This window comes from Falco punctatus (genome assembly GCF_963210335.1).
Source record: "Falco punctatus genome assembly, chromosome: 16".
Classification (NCBI taxonomy): Eukaryota; Metazoa; Chordata; class Aves; order Falconiformes; family Falconidae; genus Falco; species Falco punctatus.
In genome coordinates this window covers 1484261-1506167 of record NC_137596.1, presented here as the reverse complement: position 1 = coordinate 1506167, position 21907 = coordinate 1484261, and the positions used below count along the sequence as shown (strand labels likewise).

General features: G+C 49.8%; 2 protein-coding genes across 2 annotated transcripts; one reads left to right on the top strand and one right to left on the bottom strand.

Annotated features, from left to right (window-relative positions):
* The first annotated feature begins 1596 nt into the window (after positions 1 to 1596).
* Positions 1597 to 8070, top strand: TMPRSS5 (transmembrane serine protease 5). The gene is given in 13 exon segments (XM_080366715.1): positions 1597 to 3258; positions 3381 to 3507; positions 3734 to 3841; positions 4160 to 4282; positions 4748 to 4883; positions 5208 to 5321; positions 5528 to 5540; positions 5544 to 5571; positions 5722 to 5884; positions 5993 to 6171; positions 6534 to 6632; positions 6922 to 7064; positions 7435 to 8070. Coding segments are annotated over 13 exon segments (1452 nt in total). The 5' UTR covers positions 1597 to 3255; the 3' UTR covers positions 7651 to 8070.
* Positions 7892 to 21634, bottom strand: ZW10 (zw10 kinetochore protein). The gene is made up of 16 exons (XM_080366707.1): positions 21417 to 21634; positions 21075 to 21205; positions 20144 to 20245; positions 19893 to 19970; positions 19608 to 19767; positions 18754 to 18903; positions 17900 to 18091; positions 17081 to 17244; positions 16102 to 16284; positions 15363 to 15601; positions 14292 to 14363; positions 13392 to 13561; positions 12618 to 12748; positions 11989 to 12120; positions 10836 to 11038; positions 7892 to 9837 (listed from the first exon to the last, which is right to left on the bottom strand). Exons 1-16 carry the CDS (start codon positions 21535 to 21537, stop codon positions 9717 to 9719), a joined length of 2349 nt encoding a protein of 782 aa, XP_080222833.1. The 5' UTR covers positions 21538 to 21634; the 3' UTR covers positions 7892 to 9716.
* Between the last annotated feature and the right edge of the window lie 273 nt (positions 21635 to 21907).

Below are 21907 nucleotides of genomic sequence, written 5' to 3'. Positions count from 1 at the left end.
GCTGTGCTCTGCTTGCTGCTCCCAGGTGGGAAAGGGGAATCTGTTTCGATGGGAATGAGTTAGAAAAATGACAAAGAAAATGTCTTATGCCTCACAGCATCCTTGCCACCTGTCAGGTACTCATGTAACACATGGGCATTTCAGTGCTTGTCAAAGTCTGTAATCGCTGCTGCTGTTTTTTGATTTTATTTGTCTAAAGCACCACAGAAAAATGATGAAAACGAGGAGGCAAAAGCTGTGCTGCTGTTCTCCTTCCTGCCTTTTCCATCTGGGTGTCAATGTTTAATTTTGAAAGCGCTCTCATTTTAGTCACTATTTCCTTATTGCAGGCAAGCAGGATTGATAGAAATATTGACCTTCTTTTAAGAGGTTTTAAAAGAAGAAAGTGAGCGTGACTCAGAGCAGCGAGGTAGTGTAGACTGATTGATGTGTCTTATTTTTTAAGTGCTACTGATGCACCTTTTTTGAATTTGCTGTGTTTTATCATTTTCCTTGTGCAGACTGATACTTGCTCATTGTGTTTATTGCTTGCAGCGAAGGTGTTCGCCTTTCTCTGGCTGTGGTCACATCCTGCGCTTTCATTTAACTTTTGCAAAGGTCGGCTCTCCCACAGCCCCAGGGCTTGGGATGCTCAGAAGGGTGATGACCTGAACTGGTCCTGCAGGGGCCTTGGGCTGGCCCTTGGCAGCAGGGAGGAGAAGCCTGGGTGGGTCCTTCCAGCCCCAGAACAGGGCAGCTGCCAGCAAAGGATTGATTGCAGGCTGGGTTTTGCACACCTTGGCTGTTGCCTCGTTTCCCACTGGTGCTTCTTAGTCCTCCAGCACCATCTACAGTCCTCCATAGACTGAGGAGATGCTCCAGTGCCACCAGGCACAGCCCAACCTCGAGCAGGAAAGGCTCAGCCGCCGAGCCAAGGCTGTGACCTGGAGGATGTTTGCAGCCTTGTCCATCGCTGCTCAGCTCGCTGGTGTAATCGCTACATGAGGTAGGCGTCCTGGAGAAAACGGGATCAAAACCAAAGAAAAAATTTCCCCAGTTTTCACAGCAGCTGAGTGGTTGCAAGGCCACCAGGCTATGGAAGGAGCCCAACCTCAGGGACCCATAGCTGGTCTCAAGCAGTGTTGCAGCCCGCAGCTGGCGCGGTGCTGGGGTGGCTGCTTCCCGGGAGCCACCACCATGCCTGGTGCTCAGATGGGTTAGATTTGTGGCACAACACACACGGTGCTCTTTGTCAACAGTGTGAAACCTCAGCTCGAACCTGCAAGGCAGGGCTATCATAAAACACTCATGGGAGTTTCCTTAAGTAAATAGCATTTAAAATTCATTGGTATTTTGAGCAACAAGCCATCAGCTGTATCTTTGGGGGACGGAGAAGGATGTAAATAAGAAAAGTCTGTCTTTCATGGACAGCTATTTAAGTCTGCTTCAGTTGCCTTTTGGTTTTGAGACATGCTGGAATCAATACTCAGCCTCACCTCTCCCAAAGGGGAAGTTAGGCTTCTAACTCAACGGGAGAAGCCCATCCTAGTATTTCTGGGTAGGATAAGGCCATCCTAGTGTTTCTGGGTGGGATACAGGCAGCCAGAGAAAGCAGCCAGGGCCGTGCGATGCACTGGGAACCTGGGGCTCTTTGCAGGGACTGGGGATGCTGCTGCAGTAAAGGAATCTCTGCTGGTGGTGACAAGCTCTGACTGTGCAGCTCGCTGCCTGCATCTAATTTCCGTAATGATGCTTGAGCTTGTATCTGGGCATTGGGAATTTGACAACTTTTACAAACTTGGCCACGAGTCTGGAGTGTTTCTGTCTGGTGGTGTGACAGGGCCTGCAAGCCTGCTGTGGTCAGGATGGTTTCTAGTGCCAAGCAGGGGAGAGGCAGGTTTTATGCACAAAATGAGTTGTGTGTTCCCCTGCCCTGTGCCCGCAGCTGCCGCTCTGGGGTCAGCTCTGCCTCCAGCTGAACGGGTCAGTGGGAAGGAGCCTGGGGATCGCGCTCTGCTGGGGCATCTGCACCCACCTCTGCTGTGGGCTGTAACTGGGGTCTCCCAGAGGTTTGGTGTGGTTTGCCCCTCGCTTTCCTGGGCAGTGCAGTGAAGGTGATCCTGGTGGTGTCCCCACTCAGCTCCCTGCCCAGTGCAGCGTGCCAGCTTGGGACTGGTAGCACTCACCCACCCCGGGTGTGATGCTGCAGCAGAGCATCTGCTGGGTCAGAGAAAAAAGAGCAGATGCAACAGCACAAGCAATTTCTGTTCCACCTCCGCCACGAGAGCTCTGCGTTGACAAGAAAAGCATCTCACACCCCAACACGGGCCAGCCGGTACCCAAACCGCAGGCGAGAAAGCCTCCCCTTCCCACAGGCTGCCAGCCAGGCATCTTCCAGCGACAAGAAATTACATCGAAAGTCAGAAGCCAAACGCAGAGCTGCTGTTTGACCTTCATTGCTCTTTGTGTCCTACAGCCAAAAGACCAGAGGGAAAATCCAGCACCCAGGGCAGTGGGGCTGTGTCCACACAGTTGCCCCCTAACCAGATCCCCAGTGCAGCCTGCAGGCAGGAAAGTCATCTTCCATGCATCACAGCTGGCAGGCACTTGGCGTGAGATGTGAAGCTGATGAGGAGCAGCTGCAGGCTCTTTTCTGATCTGTTCCAGTTTAGGATGTTTTCTTCCCCAAGGTCTTGTCTCCCCAGACGTAACACGGGGTGGTTGGTCAGCAGCCCTCCTGCTGCCCATGCCGAGGTCTGTCCGTGCCTCGGAGCCCACCGCTGGCAGGGCTGGCCACCAGCCCGCAGCCCCCCTGCTCGCACCCCCAGCCTGGGGCTGCTGCTGCTGCTCTGCGGCAGGGCTTGGTGTGTCTCCTACGGCCGAGCAAAATAATGGGAGGGGGAAGGGAGGGGGGCCCAGCAGGTGGAAGATGGGTTCGAGAGCCGAGGCAACTCTGCAGCTGCTGATCTCGCTTGGCGCTGTACCAGGGAGGGAGAGGAGCGTTCCCCTTGGGGGTCCCCAGCCCGAGCAGCGGGCGATGGGGGGCAGGCGGGGGCTGCTGAGCCATCACCCCCCACCTGCTGCGAGGGTCCTGTCAGCGGGAGGGCTGGGGGTCCCTGAAACAAGGAGTCCCTTCAGCACGGCCACGGGCACGGTGCGCGTGCACGGCATGGTGCCGGGAGCGTGCGAAGGGAAACTCGAGCTGGTTTGCTGAAGCCCCGTGTGCTCAGCTCCCGCGGAGCAGCCAGACCAGCAGCTGCCCCGCTCCTCGCCGTCATGGTGAGATGTGTGTCCCCGCTGCAGCGGGCAGCCTGGGCAGCAGTGGCATCACTTGAAACCTGTCCCCTGCCACGGGACCTGACCTCTGTTGCTGATCTGCTCCCCGGGACTCCTCTCCCTAGAGCCCAGCCTTTGGTAAGCAGCTTCCTGATAACCCGCCTGGCGCTGAGGATGCCATGCAAAGCCACAAGAGCTGGACAGCAGAGCCAAGGAGGGAAGCAAGGAGAACATGGGCCTCCCCGGGACACGGTGGGTGAGCTATTCATGGGCTTTGGGAACAGGGGGGGCCCTCCAAGTCTTGATCTCCCACAGAATCCGTGCCCTTAGCTCACCTCCTCCTGGCATTGCAGGGAGAGGGCCAGATGAGTCCTAGCAATAGGTGTATAAGGATCCAGGAGCTTCACCAGGGGCTTGCCAGTGCTGTGAGAGACCAGCAAGGCTGTGTTAATCCCCTCTCTTTCTCTGTTTCTTAAAGATTCTGCTAATGCATGTCTCAAACCTCTCTGCACCGTCAAGAGGCTGTTCCTGCTGCTCGGGGTCACCGGGCTGCTGGCGGGGACAGCAGCGGGGGCATGGCTCCTAGGTCAGTGGCTCCTCCGGGACAGCCTGCCGCTGCCGGCAGAGCCCAGCCGCCAGACCGGCAAGCGAGTTTGGGGTGCTGGCGGCAGAGGTGGTGGTGGAGCTCCTTGGTCACTGAACTGCAGCTTGGGATGGGGGAACATGGCTGCTGCGGGCTCTGCTGCTGGTCACTGTGGCCCCAGCAGCGAGCTGCAGCTTCACCCAGTGAGGGGCCCGTCGCCTCTGCCAGTGGGCAGCTCAGGATCGTTCCTAATGTTGTGCATCTTTGGATGCTGCCTAGGCTGTGTGAGCCCACCTCCCCTCCCTTCTCTCTTTGCTGAAGTGAAACACCTGAGGAAGCCTCAGCGAGACCAGGGCTTCACCTTGCTGCAGGAGCCAGACGCGATGCCAGCGTGCAGTGATGGTGAAGAGGAAGACCCCGTGGTCCGTGGGGCTCCCAGTAGAGGTTTCCGTCTTTGCTTGCTGCCAGAGGGTGGGGAGAGGGGAGCAGTGTGCAGGCCAGTGCCTGCCAAGCCTGCCAAAAGATGCTGTTTAATAATAAATACCTCCTGCTGATCCACTAGCTTCTTTCAGCTGTGTTTTGCAATTGTTTCGCTTTAAGTCCTGCTGCATCCCCCAGCGTTACGGCTTTGTCGCATGGCGTGATCCTACAGCAAAGGCAACGCTTGCAGGACTCCTTTGCATGTGATCAGTCACTCAGCAGAGCTGCCATGCAGGTGCTGGGAATATGCTTACGGGTTTATGTACCATTTCTAACTGCTTCAGATGGCTCCTTCTGGGGTTTTTAGCTGGTTTGGGTTTTGGGTTTTTTTTTTCGCTTGAGATTTCCATGACCATCCACTGTGCTGACGCTGCACAAAGCGCTGCAAGGATGGGAACTTGCTGGTTGTCTTTAATGGAATGGCTTTAGTGTCTTTCAGGATAAATGTGGCCAACTCCTTGCTGGAAGCACAGATGGAAGGCCACCCCGGCTGGCTCCTGGTGTGCCATGAGCACTGGAGTCTCTCCCTGGGCACCCTGCTCTGCCGGCAGCTCGGGTATCTCAGGTGGGCACGGTGGAAGCAGCCGCTTGGACCCCTACTCGCCCCTTTCTGAGGGAGTTCATTTGGCAAAGGCAGGTGCTTCGAGGCTGGGAGGTTTGTCGGGACAGCAGTCCCAGCTCCCTGGTGGATGCAGGGTGGAAAGTGGGGCTCGGGCTGGCATGCGGACCTGCGAGAAGAGCTGCAGGAGACCCATCCTGCCAAGGAGGTTCATTCCTGGCTACCAGAGCGGCCGGGCTGTGGACTGTTGTTCCCAGGGCAGGGTTACTTTCCTGATGCCCTAGCAGGTCCTCAGCCCCTTGCTGAGACAGTTTACTGTTGCTTCTGCAGGATGACCCATCAGAAAGGAGTGAACCTGACAGATGTCAAGGTGAACAACACTCAGGAGTTTGTTCAGGTGAGACCCCACCAGGAAGGCAGCCTGGAAGACATGTGGCAGGTCAGGTAAGGGCAGCTCTGGAGGAAGCAGAGTTCGCGGGGGGCGGGCTGAGACAGGGATGTTTTTGTCTGGCTGTAAGAGCATAGAAGCCCAGCCTGGTTTTGTGTGGTAAGCAGCTCCGCTGGGGGCTGCCGCAGCCGCCCTGGAGCTCCTTGGTGCCCCAGGGATTTTAGTTCATGTGTATTCTGACCAGAGGCTTATTCCTGCACAGGAGCAGCTGTGAATGAGGTCGAATTGCGGCTCTGAAATGCTCGGGTGAGTGCCTCCATCCTCCCCTGTGTCCCCATGATCTCTGCCTGGATCTAGCGGCTTCTTTGCTCCCTTTCCACCCCCTTCCCTCACCCTCCAGCCCGAGGGTCTGAGACCTGGAGCTTCACCTAAGGGTGCTGCCCGGCTGCCTTGCAGAGTGTGGGCTGCGCCGCGGGGCTGCGCGGGTGGTGGGGGGCACAGACGTGCCCCCAGGGCGCTGGCCCTGGCAGGTCAGCGTGTACCATGGCTCCCAGCACCACTGCGGAGGCTCCGTGCTGGCACACGAGTGGATTGTCACAGCAGCTCACTGCGTGCACAGGTACTGCCGGGCTCCCGTGCCCAGCCTCCGACGTGCTGCGGCTCTGTGCTTAGCCCGGTGCTGGTGCTTGTTGCCCTGCGGTAAGAGGCGTGCTGTCCTTGTGCTCAGCTACAGGCGGCTTCAGGCCTCTGCCTGGCTGGTTTTCGCAGGCGTTATCACCCACGGCTCCATCAAGCAGGAGGCTGGGGTATCGGTAAAGAAAATAATTTATCACCCGCTTTATAACGACAACAGCCTTGACTATGACATTGCTCTGCTGAAGCTCCAGGTCCCCCTGAATTTCTCAGGTAAGATGCTGCCGTGGTGCTGTTGTGTCCTTCTCCCACCTGTGGAGTTGTCTGTCTTACCCCATAATCCAGAGGTGGCCAAACCCCGTCTCTGCTGAACCTGCCATTTGAGAGCAGCTCCCACGGGCCACCCAGCCGCGCTGGCACGCAGCAGCGCGGGGCTTTGAGCTGTGCCAGGGCTGTGAGGGACCGGCAAGGCGGCTGTGCGAGCTCGTCTCAGAGCGCTGGCCCGAGAGCCTTTCCCTTCAGCACGGCCAGGCTGGGTGGCTCTGCAGGCCGGTAGTGCCGCAGCCCTTCCCTGGCTGCTCGTGCTCGACACTGCACGAAGCCATCCTGGCGCTTACCTGTCACCGCCTCAGCAGATGCCGTCCGTGCCGTGTGTCTGCCGCCCGCCCAGCAGGACCTCTTCCAGGGCACGCGGTGCTGGGTGTCCGGCTGGGGCTATACCAGACCAGACCAAGGTAAGCGCCCGTCTTGCCCCTGCCGCTCCCCTTTCCCCTTGCTCCCCACTGGCCCTCTCCAGCCCCTTCCATGCCGCGTGTGATCTTGCAAACCCCCCTCCTGCTTCATCCCACCTCTGCTCCAGCAGCTCCACAACCCGCACCCACACCTCCTGTGTGGTTATATTTAATCCCATCAGGTAATTCCATTTCCCTCCGTCTTCTGACTATCCCAGCTAGTGCCCTGCTCTTCCCCTCTCGCTCCCTGCACAACTTGTTTCCCTCTTGGCTTCTCTTTCTCCCTCTCCAGCACAGGTTACCGAGACACTGAAGGAAGCGCTCGTTCCCTTGATCGGTACCAAGCGGTGCAACAGCTCGTGCATGTACGCAGGCGAGCTCACTGCCAGGATGCTGTGTGCCGGCTACCTGCACGGGAAAATCGACGCGTGCCAGGTAACGGGAGGGAGCGTGTGGCACGTGGGCTGTGCACAGCAAGTGTGGAAAGGACCGATACGTCCCTGGTTTGCTCCAGCAAATGCCGGGTTTTGTGGCAATACCTCGCAGTAGGATCCGTGTCGGGTAGTGCTGGGCCCATTGCATCTTGCGCTGCAACACGGAGCCCGCAGTGCCCCGGTGCACAGATGTCAGGCTGAGATGTAGTTCCTTCTAGAAGGAACACAGAAACCTTGCAGAGGCACGCCCCGTGGGTACCCGCATTTCAGCTTCTTGTACGGCCGACAGACCAAAGCCACGCGGGAGAAGCCCACCTGCCCTGCACCCCCGCGGGCTGCGCTGCCTCACTAGCTCTTGCTCTGCCCCGCAGGGTGACAGCGGGGGGCCCCTGGTCTGCCAGGATGAAGCCGCCTGGCGCTTAGTAGGCATCGTGAGCTGGGGGCAGGGCTGCGCAGAGCCCAACCACCCCGGGGTTTATACCAATGTGGCCCAGCTCCTGCCTTGGATTCATCACGTCACTGAGGTAAGCAGTGCAAGCAAAGGCGTGAGCCCAGCCACGCGTCGCACAGACGAATCCCAGCACTAGCATCCTTCACTACCCTACGCTCGCCCTTGATGCACGAACCTCTGGGAGAACCTTCCACGGTACTGATTCCTTTCTTTATTTTGTTTCTCCTTTTGGATTAGATCTACTAGAAATAAGGCAAGGAGACTTCACAGTGCAACGCTTTGCCCCTTCCACCTAGTAAGTGGCAAACGGTCCAGGACTAATTCATACCATGTTACTACAAACCTAAGAGAATCCCCAGAGAACATCAGAAAAGATGCTCAGTATAAATAGTTTATTAAAGAAAATAGCAAATTACATTTCTGTGAATGATCCACATGGGAAAAGTGTCTTTCAAAATATGTCTTTTGGATTGCTATGTGTAAAGGGGCAGGGGACCCCACGAGATGCAAGTGTGGCAGGAACACCCTCAGCCTTCAAATAAATTACTTGGGGGGGGGGGAAGAAAAGAAAAAACTGGAGTTTTAACTGGCAGTCAGGTTTTGCTTCAGTATCTCCTTTCCTTGCTGCGTTCTCATGTGCTGGACTCAGTCTAACTGCGTGATGGTGCCTGCCCCCCCCCCAACAGGTAAAGGCAGAAGCCGAAGGGTTCCTCACCCCCTGCCACGCCTGCACTCGGCTGACCCAGCAGGCAGAATGGCTGTTCCACTCCGCAGTGACTTAGGGGCAACGTGAAAGCCAGCTGCGATTCAGGCCCTGCACGAACACTCGCACGTGTGAACAGAAGTCAGACAAAAGTGCACACAAAAAGGGTACAACAGTAGGTAACAGATTAAAACACTACGCTCTGATCGAAACTTTTGTAAACAGGTTGTAAGCACTATGTGGTAGGAAATGCTTTGTTCCACGTGTGAAGCAACCAGCCCGTCTCGGCCTCTGGGCTACATTTTAATGAATGCTTTTGGTGAGTTTTTCAATTAAAAGACATTTATGTTTCTCAAAGTCTCAAACATAGCCTTTTGTAACTTAAAAGATGCTGCTATGACTGCACACTTCATTCCCTTTTTATATTCACATATATTTCTCTTATTCTTAAAGGACAGAAAATTTACTACCAGAAAGATAACAGATCCCAGACCTACCTAGTTCACACAACCCAAAAAGGTAAAGGAAGGAGCTGAACTGGCTTTTACAGTTGGTAAAGTGAGACTGAAAAATTCTAAGTCAGTTTTAAGGTATTTTCCATGAAAAATAAAGCCATGAGTTTTGCCACTTGCGCAAAACCTCGTGACACGATAGAACAGTTCACTCAGAACAGGATCTCCTCTCCCCCTCCTCCCTCAACCAAATTTTCCTTCTCTTGAGGCCTGCTCTTCAGGGAAACCTGAGGTGGGAAAGAGCAGATTTGGCACTTCAGCATTCCTAGAAGGATATCAAAAGGTATCCAAGTCTGTGGGTTTCACATGTAATTTGCAGGGACAGAAGAGGTAACGCACAAAGGGGCTATGTGCCCCCTGCTGTAAAACTGCATAGATAAGGTTCACTACTGAGAAAGAAAAACCCTCTACGAGACCCTTAAGCAAGCAAGCTTGAGATGTTACACAGTGCCTTGCATGAGGCCCAGCCAACAGCAGTGCCTGTTCTCACCAAAGGATGCTGGATACAAGAGTCGATTTATTTCCCTACGCTGGGCTTAACCAGAAGATGAAATCCTAGGGAACGGAAATGAACAAACATCACAAGAAGTGTCTCTCCTTCACCAGGGCTGTATACCCACCAGCTCACGGAGGAAAACCTGGATCTGGACAGAACACTGCTGGGGAGCATGGCAGGAGACTGAATGTGGGAGCCCAAATTCCATCTGCCTAGCAGCTGGAGCAGGAGCAGTTAGTGTCCATGTGTTGACAAAGTACCCACCTTTGATTTTTCTGGTCCCAGACTCACAGAGCCATCCTCTTTGCCCTACAAACACTGAGCTAGGAAATGCTTCTTATCCCTCAGTCAAGCCTCCACGAAGCACTTGCCTAATGCTAAACCTTCTTTATAACAGTACAAATAGTAAGGGTCAAATCCGAGAAGTATTTGAAAGACGCAGTTTGCTCTTGCTTTATCAGAAGATGCAATGTGTAGGAGTAAACACAGAGTTACTTAATTTTGGCCAGCGCTGCTGCTCTCCTTTCCGTGTTCTGGAACAAGGCTCGGATCAGACTCTTCACTTCAGCTGCTGAGAATGCAGCTGCGAGAGGCCCTTTCCCATCTGCCCACCTACATGGGAGAGAAAGATGTTTATTTAACCAAACAGCACAGAAATGTCATGTTAAAAATAAACCTTCTGAGCACTCGTTAACAGTAGTAAGTCTGTAGGCAAAACAATTCCAGTTAGCAGCCTATTAGCTGTGTGCCAGTTGAGCCCAGAACTGTTTAGCTAGGGGTATAAAGCAACAGGCTGTGATTTTTGCACTCGCTACAAACTGTATTTTCCTTCTCCAAAATAAGCCTTGTCTGCAAAATTCCCACTCACCTCCTGAACAACCGGGGTGGGGGGTGGGGAAGTGTTTTATGCATGGGTGGAAGTAGATCTGGGAACCTCTGGTGTCTAACACGGTTCCAACAGCAGCAATGAGCAGGGCACAGACAAGGAACTGCCCTCCCTAAGCGCTTTCTCCACGGCTGGTACCTTTCCAGCTCAGCCTGCTGAGGACCGTGTGCGTTCTTGCCATTCAGACGCATGTGTGAGGCAGCTGTGAACAGGGAATGTCTAGCTTCTGACAGCTCATGGCAGCTAAAGTAAGAGAAGTAATTATGCAAATCCTCATGTATAATTCAGATGAATACCCCTTGCAAGTCAAAGGAAGCATCTAAAAAGCAGAGGTCAATCACGTGGAACGACTGCAGCAGCAAGGCACAGCAAACATCAAAGGCAGCAGGCAAAATGCCAGACTGCTTACCAGGAAATACTTCTGAATGTAAGAGAAGCCAAGGGGGACGCACAATCACTGTGGTCAGCTCTCCCATGGCACTTGTATTTTTATCATTGCCTTGTCCTTCCCAGGAGGCAGCTGAATGTATGAGCAACCTTGAACCGGGCTATAAACACACAGCCAAGAAACAGCCCCGGGAGCAGTTATCTGATCCTTTGTTACGGTGACTGCCTTTCATCTGAACAGAGTCCCCCGAGTGCAGTGCCCTGCTGATGTCAGACCACGTCCCAGCTGCCTGTTACTGGGGTGAAGAACTGAAAAGAAAGAAAGGAAGACACCTACTGATCTACTATTTCTTGGAGGTTGGCTTGCAAGATGATCATCAGTTCTTTGAATGTCATCCATTTCTGCACGTAGATTGGAACTTCCTCTTGGTATTTCTTATTCTTGTCGTTCTCAGGTAGTGGGGTGAAAACTTGGGGTCCTTCCTCCACCATGGTCCTACAGAGGGAGTATAACCTATCTGCATCTTCTGCAGAGATATCCTAGAATTGAAGCAATGTTAAGAGGGGAGCGGTTAGATATGTTTTTGGAGTGCCAGGCAGAAAGTGAAATGGAAAAAAGGTGGCTGTGTGCGTGAAGAAGAAAGCAATGGTTTAGATCACTTTTAACATCCTCAAGCTAACACAACTTATAGTGGTTTAGTGCAATAGCAAGCATTTTACTGCAAAGTAGAGGTGTTACGATGAAGGTCTGAATGGTTTACAAGGAAATGGCTCAGGCACCACCAGCCCAATGATGAAAGCCAAGCTTTTTGGCAGGCATAGCCTAGGGAAGTGTCCTGTAAACTAGCTGTTACAGGAAAAAGAGGACTTATTGGACTAATGCACAGCGGGAAGGCTCTTTGGATTGTAGACTACAACTAGAACAGATGCACTCACGTATTTCTATCATTTGCTGTGAAAACATATTTTAATTAAGAGATGTAACAGGACAGTTGTACTTGACCCAAGGTAACCTGACAATCACTCAAACTGGGAGTCAAACAGAGCTTTAAACAGATAAGAATTTCAGTTTGAAATGTCACAGGTATTTCAGCACCTGGTGCCTAGATAGGGTGGAGAGGTTCATTAGAGATGCACAGATTGAAAATGTGTCAGGAAAGATGGAGATTGAGACAACCAGTTAACTTCTGAACAAAGAAAAAGATACTGATTCATAGAAATGTTTATAGTAGGAGTAACACACCTAAACCCAAATGAAGGTGAAATCACAGCCACTTCCCTGACTCTCCCCATGGCTACAGAGTCATGGAATTGCTGGAAGAGCAATAATATGGTCTTAACCAGATGTGAGTTACTGGCATCTCAAATGTTTCTCATAGACAGGGCAACAATTACCATTTCTGTGCAAGGTAACTGTTCCCCTGAAACCCAGTCTTGGAAAGAACTTCTAGAGGTCACAAATGCCTGGCATGTCCATCTCATGCAGTTACCTCCAGGGCAGCAATCCTAGTGACAATCTCTGTGAGAGCGGTGTTCAGTAAAGTCCCCATGGCCTTGCAGTACACGTTCACTGGAAGGACATCTTGCCAGACTTTCCCCAGTCTTTTCAACTGATGCAGTACCTGGAAGATGACAGCTATGCATTATCTACATCTTATCAAAAAGAACATTAAGAGAGGCACCAAATGATAAGGTGACTACACATGGTCAGAAACTCGCTTGAAAAAGCAAAAGGCAATAAAGTACCTTGCTATCACATAGAGCAGGAATTCCTGGGGAAAAACACAACGTTTTCAGTTTGCATTAAGGCTTATCAAAAGTGTGATAGACCCTTTCCCTGAAAAATGAAAAATGTTATAAATGTACTGTAAACAAAAGTTCAAAATTAGGAAGCTTTTCATTTCAACTTGCAGCAAGAGGAACTGAACTCAGCATGCTTCCATTTTACCAGAAGACACAGCACAGGGACAAAAAATAATCAGGCCAGAAAACTGTGGTTTTAAGAAGTTCCACTCTGCTGAAACAGTGCACAGTTCTCGGGACTGTGACTACATACCATACCCTCCCAAGGACAATGTTCAAAGACAATGGGATATTTGGCACTGATTGCCTTGCTTACCTGCCTTATTGCTTTGTTTGCTGCACAGTAATTTTCCTCATCATCCATATTAGAAAAATTCCTGGCACTTGACAGCCTCTCCAGGATCTCTCCTCTCTGCACTCGCATCTGGGCCAGAAAACACTCCATCCCTTTAGGAACAAAAACAAACAGAGAGAAGTAATTAAGCAATTACGAAATCTGTTGTGCCAATTTAGAGACTGTAAGTGCCAAATAATGAACTTGCTATAATATTTATTTTTAAAGGAATTTCCAGTCTCTAAACATTCTCATAGAGCGAATTTAACCAGGCCCAGTCACATATTCAGTAAGCTCTTGCACAGCTTGCATTGCTACGACACTTGAAAAAAACAGCTGAGTGGCAGAATTAACTATGGATGACAGGCTCCTATTAGGCTCATACAAATTTATCTCAGAATTTGATTCCATATCTTATTAGCTAAAGAAAATACCACAGGTCTGAGCAGCAGATCCCAAAATATCTGAGTGTCACCACATCTCACTGGGTAACGAACTGTTTTTGGACCTATGTGCTAGACAAGAAGAGTCGGGTTTCAGAAAGTCAAGCTCTAAACAGCTATATTGCCTAGAGTTGTAATGCTCTGTCACACTTGCCAGTCTAGAAAATGCCCTGGCTACTTGTTCAGAACTCTTCAATAACAACCCACTGCTCCAGCCAGTGGCCACACTTACATTACACCATTCAGCAACAAATGCCAGGATCAGTTACCACATCATCCATCGACATATTTCAGTACTAAAAGGTAAAATTACCAAGTCTCCTAAAACCAGGTACCAGGTCAACAAAAGTAGCTGGTCCGTTGCACAGGATGTTAGTCAGGCGGTAACGGAACTGGTGTCCCAGGGTGAGCAAGTGGTGCGCAATATACATGCAGTTGTTGTGGTGAATGGCTGCCAGCTGGGGTAATTTCTGAAGGTTCTCCCTGTCCCAGGAAGGAGGAAGAGAAAAGGAAGAACTGCATTTATTTAGACTCGGCTCTGCTAAATAAAACTGTCATGCCCACCCTAGAGAAAGTCACTGTTTCAGAACAGATGTGGCAAGTAACTAACCATGCGCAATGCCTGATAAAGACATCAGTTGGAATAAAAATATTTAACCTCCTGTTGCATCCACACAAGAACTTACAGGGAAGGAGTTTCACAGCTAGTGAAATGGCACTTTGACATTTGAACCATGTGTAATGTCCACATTATTTCTAGCAATGGACATTCAAACAGGAAAATACTTTGTTATAGCAAAGTTACGATGAGGAAAAGAGAAGTCCTTCTCAGTAATACCCCAGTGTTTTCTGACAGAACTGTATTCTTCCAGTCTTCATTGCTGCTCTTTTTCACATGAAAAACATCATGAAAAACCTGTACATGAGACCTCAGGTCAAAGCTGCATGGCTGGATTCAAACGCAGCATTGTAAGAACTGCACCTATCTCCTCAGTCATAAGACTGCCAACCCAGAAACTCTCAAGCACCTATTTTGCAGCAGGTACGACTTCATAATAGACTAAGAGTACTAGCTTTTTGCTGCTGCAGAGAGCCCTTTAGTAGTCTCTGGCTGTGGTAGACAAACTGGGGAGAAGTGGAGCTGTGCCAGTAACATTTTTCTCTCTCCAAAACAGGCCCTAGGTTACACACACACACACACACACACACTTACTTGTGGTACGTTGGCACTACATCATAGAACAGCTGGAATATATTCCGTACAGAGTAGAAGAGCTGTATACAGCTACAAGAAAAATAAGACTCACGTTAGTTTGTCAGTGGAATTAACATCTTGGTCACAAGAGTCCCTCAACCTTTTCCAAAACAAGGTTTTACTAGTAGCGAAGCACTGGCAGTGAAGTAGCGGCACAAAGAGTAGATTGTTCAGAATCAATTACAGCGATGTCAACAAAGGCAACATTCTGGAAAAATTCAAAAATGCTGTGATGACCTTGTACGTTCAGTGTGGAAAAGACAAGTTTCAGACCACATGTCAGAAGCGAGATACATGAAACCCCAGGAACAAAGGGGACAGTGTCCCTTCCCCACCAGGTGTGCATAAATAGTCAGCCCTCTCTGCCACGGTACACTGAAGGGCATTCAGTACCTAGGCAGCTCTCCTTCAGAGTTGCGGTCTCCAGTTTTTAAAGCAGACTGTATGCAGTTCCTCAAAACATTTAATTGTTTTTCCTCTGAAGAGCCCTGCCAGATGCAGAGCTGGAGTTCTTTGCTTTCACCCAGCACAAAGAAAGCAAGAGCTTCTCTCCAAATGGGTGCTATCACTTATCATTTGGTTTGAAAAAAAAAAGAGATGGTTTTGGTTTTTCTAAAGAACTGACAGCAAAAGTACAATAAAACATTGAAGTGAACACTGCAGTAGCATCTCTCCCAACTAGAAGACTGAAGCCATGAACTACACTGTGCCCACTAGGGAGCTTACCATGTTTTCCCTGCTTTAATGGCTAAAATACAATAAAGTGTACCTGAATATTCCCTGACAATGTCAGTCTGAAAGGCTGCTTAACCCAAGTATTGCAGGGAACGTAGTGCACAGCTGTTCCTGCTGTACCAGTCTACCATATGAACTCCAGCCGAAACAGCGAGTAACTTGAATGACTAATTCTAATTTTTAAGCATCTTCTGTTCTTTTAAAGTTCTTTTTGTCTATTAACAGATGCTTGGTGCTGCCAAAGGCAGTAAGTATCTGACACCCAAGAGTTACCCACTGGTATATAATTCCTACCACTGATCTGTGCTGACTGTAGCCTCCAACAGCGTCTGATAAGCCAGCTCCATCAGCTTCTCCACTGATGAACTGATGCGGCACGTAGGCAGAGAAAATGTGTACGGGCTCAATGTAGTCTCATTCCCCAAATTCACCGTGTTGTTATGCAGAAGTTCAGAAGGTTTTTGCATTTTTAAGTGATCTCCTGCCCCAGGATCAGGAAGCCTTGGTAGGGCTACACAGGAATTGGGTGTGATCTAAGGGAAAACAAGAGAAAGGTATAATGTAATTTAGAGCACATAGAAAGGAAACTGCACAAGACTACAAAACATTGAATGATGGAGGTTATCTAAGACTCAAGATAAACACAAGGCTGCAGAAGTCCCCTAAGGCTGCTGGAAGTCTCCTGGCAGCACGACAGCCAGAATGACACAGCAGACCACGAAATAGCCTACATGGTGTTGCATGCATAGAAGCAACTCTGTAAGTAATCCTCTGATTTTTCTTACGCTTATGACACTAGCTGGAACAGCCCATGCAAGCAAACGTCAAGTATTTTAAGATACATCTTGTTAGTGAAACAACCTTCTTGAGCACTATTAAAAAAGGTTTTGAAACTGTTGGTTGCCAAGATACCCAAATAATTGAGAGTATTCAGCGCTCCACAAAAAACCAAAGGACTCAACTGTTGTAAACAAGCCTTCTTCAACAGCTAAGCTGGTCTCCACATAGAAAAACAGTGTATTACAACAGTCACCTTTACAGTATTGTGTATTTCTGAGGTCATCAGATTTCTGGCTGCCACAATCACATCCTGGCACTTCTTGTTAGCAAAGTGGGAATTGACATTACGGGCATATTTCAGTAAATCAGTCATGTCGCCTTTCAAAAACTGCATGTTCTTCAAGGCTTTTTCAAATTCCTCTGTGGATTTAATCACCTGAAAAGCGCAGACACATATACCACGTTAACACAGTTTGTAAAATCAAATAATAAAACAAAAGTTGGGTATAAATTCTTCCACTCAGCTGAAATGAAAGGATGAAACTAGGTTTTACAGGGCACTAACAATCCAACAGCTTTTCAGCAATCTTGGAAAAATCTGGCTCAGCTAGCATCCGTGACCACACAGTAATACAGTGTTTGAACTGCAGGTCTGTTCCCCCTGACAACCTAGTACAAAACTAGTGCTGGCAACCTAGTACAAAAACCAGAGGAGCAAGACGATCAAATTTCATTATGCTGAGCTACCTAGGGCAAAAAGACTGGGAGGTTTATCCCACGACTGCTTCTGTTTGAAACAGCCCCCTCTTCAGGAAAAGGAGCCCTTGGCATTCTTCACTAGCAATAAGTCCTCCTTTATGTACGTAGTTTAAAAATATAATTATGTGGCCTATGCAAGAAAACCCTACGATCATTAGCAACAAATACAAACAGAGCAATCAGTCCTCAGGAAGCCAGCTGACCAAGCAGCGCTGTCACATCATCATTTTCAGCCTCTCACAGAGGCTCAGAAAAGTGCCTCACACCGCACACCCTGAAAGTCTCCAGGTCTCGGCTAAATTTGGCACCGACTTCCACAGATCAGACACCTAGCACACTTTTACATGACAGGAAGCACAAGCCACAGCTTAACAGAGAAATACACAAATCCAGATCAGCAAAACATAGCTTTTTGTTCAAGCTGGCCACCTGGCATTTCCACCACATGGATCTGAAAGATTTTTGAGACCTACCTCTATATACTGCTCTAGTTTGCTGCTGTTGGTTGGGATTGAATTCACCAGACAGTTCTTAATGAGGCAGTCCGACAATTCTTCCCATATCATATCACCTAGCAGTTCTGCGAGCGTGACTCTGCAATCCTTTTTATCTTCCGCAGGATCCTCAAGAGGTATATCTGAATTCAAGAGTACACAAATGGATTTTAATACATTAAATTTAATACTGGACCAGACCCTTCACCAGTTCATTCAGTCCTCCCTATCAGAACAGAATTTACCAGCTGTTCCATAAGGACATATCCTTCTTCTTCAGGCCATGTGCTGGGCCTGTGGAATTGCCCACCCAACCAAAAGACAACTGAATGTCTGCATAAAATGAGACCTTTTTCCCAGCATGTTTACTTCATGAAATGCTAGCAAAGCCTAGGCCAGGTTGTAGCCAATGGATGACCCTGCAGGTGACCAGCCTGACCAAGGGAATTCCCTGGATTGCATCAAGACTTCAGCCTTTTAGACCTGCTGCATGCAAGGATCTTCAATGCAGTGAGTGGCTCGTAAGAAAAAACATTTACCAAAAAATTAATTCCTTGATCCCTTTGACACAAAAGTACTGTCCTCCTTCATTTTCCCAGCTCTGCGAATGCTGGGTCCAGTTTCACAAGGTGCCAAGCTGTCCAAGAGCACAGCATAGCAAGTTAACATTAAAAGCTGCTTAGACCTTACACATAATTCAGTACTGCTTAATCGCTAGATATTCTACAAAGCTTCCACTCCAATTACATGAACAAAGTACCGATCTCAGTCTAATTCCAAAAGGGAGAAACTACCTACTTAGCAGATACTTGTGGAGAACTTCAAAAATAAGCTTGATCTTGTCAAAAACCTCCATAGGAGAGGAATGACCCAAGTTAGGCTCCTTGGACATAAAACGCAGGATGAACACATCTGACTGTTCCTCTGTGAATGGCTGAAGAGACGGGTATAGAATCAGCGGCTTGAGGATGTATTTCAGCAACAACTGGCCTGAGAAATGAAAAAAATATGTTTTCCAACAGCAGGAGGCAGGCAGTTTGCTCTAGTGAGGCCCAACCATCACTATTCTGGATGTAGTTTCTTTCCATGAAGTGGGAGAAACACTCTCTTGATTAGATCTGTCAGGGAACAGCTAACGGGGTAAAACACTGGGTTGAGTTTCCACTAAAGACTATTTTACTCATGTAAAACACGTACTGAGGCCTAACAAAGAGCAGTATATTTAATGTAAAGTGAAAACCAACTTAAACAGCTGGAAGCATGAAATCCTGTCCTAGTACCTGCCATGCTCACCAATTTATTTTAACAACACATGACCCAGAGGCTGCCTGAAAACAACAGTCTTACTCCTGGTAGATGAGGAGGCTGTAACTGGAAAAACCCTTTCAACACTAGGCCATGAAACCACATAGCCACAGATCAAAACTACACCAGAGTAATTTGACAAGAAAGGATAAATAATAGGATAAATAATTTCCTACTGATAAGAATCAGAGCATTTACTTCACGCTTAGTGGGAAACACAAGCTAAGACAGAAATAAGTCTTCCAGTGTACAGCTGAAGTGAACTGGATCTTGATACACATCTTACAAAATCTCATCCACTTCGGCTTACTATATCTACGTTTATCTCAACCTACAGTCTGTCTTACCAAAAATCTTCAGCTTGGTGTGCAGTTCTCCTAGGACAGCAAATGCCTGCAGCACAGAAGCAACAGGTGGGCCAGCAATCTCCTCCTCTTTTGATGGCACTGTGTGTAAGTGCAGTTCTGAATGCATCGCTGACTCCAGGCTGCTGCTCTCTAAAGAGAAAGAAGAACCATCTCTCTGACAGAGCGCAGGCTGAGATACAGCAGATCTGAGAAACCACTGCATTCCCCAGGAGGCAGCTAAAGCAATATGCTACCTCTTCCTATTTCCACAGTTCTTGTAAAGCAGCATCAGAAGAGGGTACGGAGTTCCCTGTGTGACAGTGCAGGACAACAGAATGAGAATCACTCTCTTACGATGAGCCAGAATTCTCATTTCAGTCACCCTTCAATTGAATGACATTGGTGACTATCACTTTCATTCCCCTCTTCTCCTCATTTCAAGTCAAAGTGAAAGGAAAAGATATTTTTTTTTCCAAGGGAAAAGTTTGTGTTTCAATGAAGACAGCAACCTACAGACTTGAGCAGTTCTTACAATTAGCTGTTCTGATCTCTGCTTCCACATTGTCTATGAAATATGACAGATGAGGCAGATGAACCTTGAAAACTCTGTTTAAAATCTATTGACTACATTGCATTGCTTTTGGTAGCACCTAAATACACCAGGAGTGGAGCCATATCCAAAGAACACTGGCACTGATCACTCCCACTGATGAGGTTATGCAAATGGCAGGAAGAGCTCCTTAAAACAACCTCAGTTCAACAGTATTACTGCATTTCCTATCTTGTAGTTGTTTGAAATCAGGCATTTCAAACAGTGAAGCACAAACAGTGAAACAAACTAGAACTGTGAGTACCTTTTGAATGAGGAAGCTTCCATACAGCCAATTTCTGCCATTCTTCTCCTAGATGATAGAGCATGTTCTGTGTCTGCACTGTGAGCTCTGTGCCTAATGCCTTCAGGATCTTCAGCTCAAAGCCCTTGCGGGATTCCAGCATTTTCAGGATGCTTCGTGCCTGATGGTGAAGAACACACACAAAATATGGGTAACTGTTGCCCCTGCTTAAGGAAAAGCATCTTGTGACATTTGTTGAAAGTATGTATGAACGATACTGTCATATGCTTAAGAAGTCATTATTACCTTTTCCAGTTGCTGAGCTGCTGCAACATACTTCTTTTCCAGCAATGCAGCATTGTACTCTTTAATAGCTGTATCAAACTGCAACAAATAGATTCATATGTCACTGTACATCTGCTACTAGATGACAATTTTTTAAACACAGCTAGAGACAGGAGCTCAAAAGAGAAGCCCAGAATAATGCCACAGACTGCAGAGCAGAGGATGACTACTGCCTAATGATCTTAAGGCACTCCCCCACCTCCCCTCCTCACCTCCTGCAGCTTTTTCAGAATGCTCAGAACCAGCGTATCTCGCTCCAACTGCTGCTTCAACTCAGTAAATTCGGCAACAGCGACATTTAGATCTCGCTGAACCTAAAATAACAAAACTTCTCAGTTCACTTACAGCAAGCAAATGTTCTCCGACACACTTCCTCTTAAAAGTGATAAAAACATGTAAAGTATTTCTGTTACTAGAATAACTTTGTGAGGAGGAAAAAGGTTCTATCCATTTTATTCATTGCTAGGAAGATCCTTAAAAAAGAAAGAAGCTGATAAGTGTTTCCAATGCTTCTAACAAATTACATGTTTTTTAAAGGCAGTGCAAGGAAATTCAGCCTCAGAAGGCAGTCAAAAGGACTTCAGTGCTCCTTTAACGCAGCCATTTAAACTGCAAGAACGCTTAAACTGAGCCAAAAGTTAATTCTCAATTAACACTGCTACAGCATGCCCAATGTTGGAAAAAGAATCAAAGGAGCAAAAACCAGAGTGTGGGTCTGCAGCAGCTGCTCACGTTCTCCTTAAAGACGTCAGTGAACACGCACAGGTGTGATTTAGGCTCCCACTCTGCCCCAGATCACGGTGGGATCAACACTCAGCCAGTCGGTTACCATGCCACGCCTCACGGCAGCGCGCAAGGCTGCTCCTTCTCCCCTTCTGAAGGCAAGACGCGTGACACAATTTTGCAGCTGTACAACAGCGAGCAAACCACGGCCAATCCCTTAATGACAGCTCCTCACTCACCCCACCTCTGCAGCGTGTGTCACCTAAGAGCGCTTTTTAGGGGTGATATCATCCAGAGTTCTTAGGCAGGAGCCCTCCTCCCCCCATCCCCTCGCACCACACGGAGATGGCAGGGGGTACAGGTGTGGGGTGGCAGTGCCGCAGGATCGAGGGGAGCCCCCAGGGAAGCCCCCGCCGGCACCTCGTTCTCAATCCTGGCCTTCAGCAGGTCGATGTTGGCCGACAGCCCGTCCACCTGCGCCACCAAGTCCTCGGCGCTCTCCAAGCTGGGCAGGAACTCGTTGTACTTCTTGTTAATCATGTTGCAGACTTCTCCCTGAGGAAGAGGGAGCGTTGGGACACCGGCACCCGGGGGGGGTGCTTCCCCAGCTGCGCTACGGGCCCTCCCAGGCCCGGGGGCCGCCCGAGCGCCCAGCGGAGAGAGGCCGAGAGCGGCTCCGCTCAGGCCGGGCCTGAGGTAACCACGGGCCGGGCGCCCCCCGAGCTCCGCCCGTGCCCTCCAGCCCCGCTCCCGGCCCCGGACCTGCCTTCAGCTCCTCCACGCGGCGGGAGAGACGCCCGATGCGGCTGCCCAGGTCCTCCTTCTCCAGGCGGCCCGAGTGGGTCAGCACGGCCGCCACCAGCGAGCCCGCGGGTACCGCCATGGCCGCGCTGCCGCCCGCCGCCGCGCAGCACCACGGGACGGCGCCGCGCCAGGGCCGCTACGGCGTCCGCAGAGCGACACGCTTCCTCGGGGGGGAGGGGCGCGGAGCGGCTCCGGGGCTGCGGGGGCACCCGAGGCTGTGGGGGGACACGTGGGTGCTGGGGCTCCTGCTCCTGGGGATGCACTCGTAGGTGATGGGGGACTCGTGGGTGCTGGGGCTTCGCGGCTGCGGGGGCACCCGTGGGATCTGGGGCTGTGGGCGGACCAGTGGGTGCTGGGGTTCCCTGGCTCCCGGGGGACCCGTGGGTGCTGGGGCTGCGGGGGCACCTGTGGGTGCTGGGGCTGCGGGGGGACCCGTGGGTGCTGGGGCT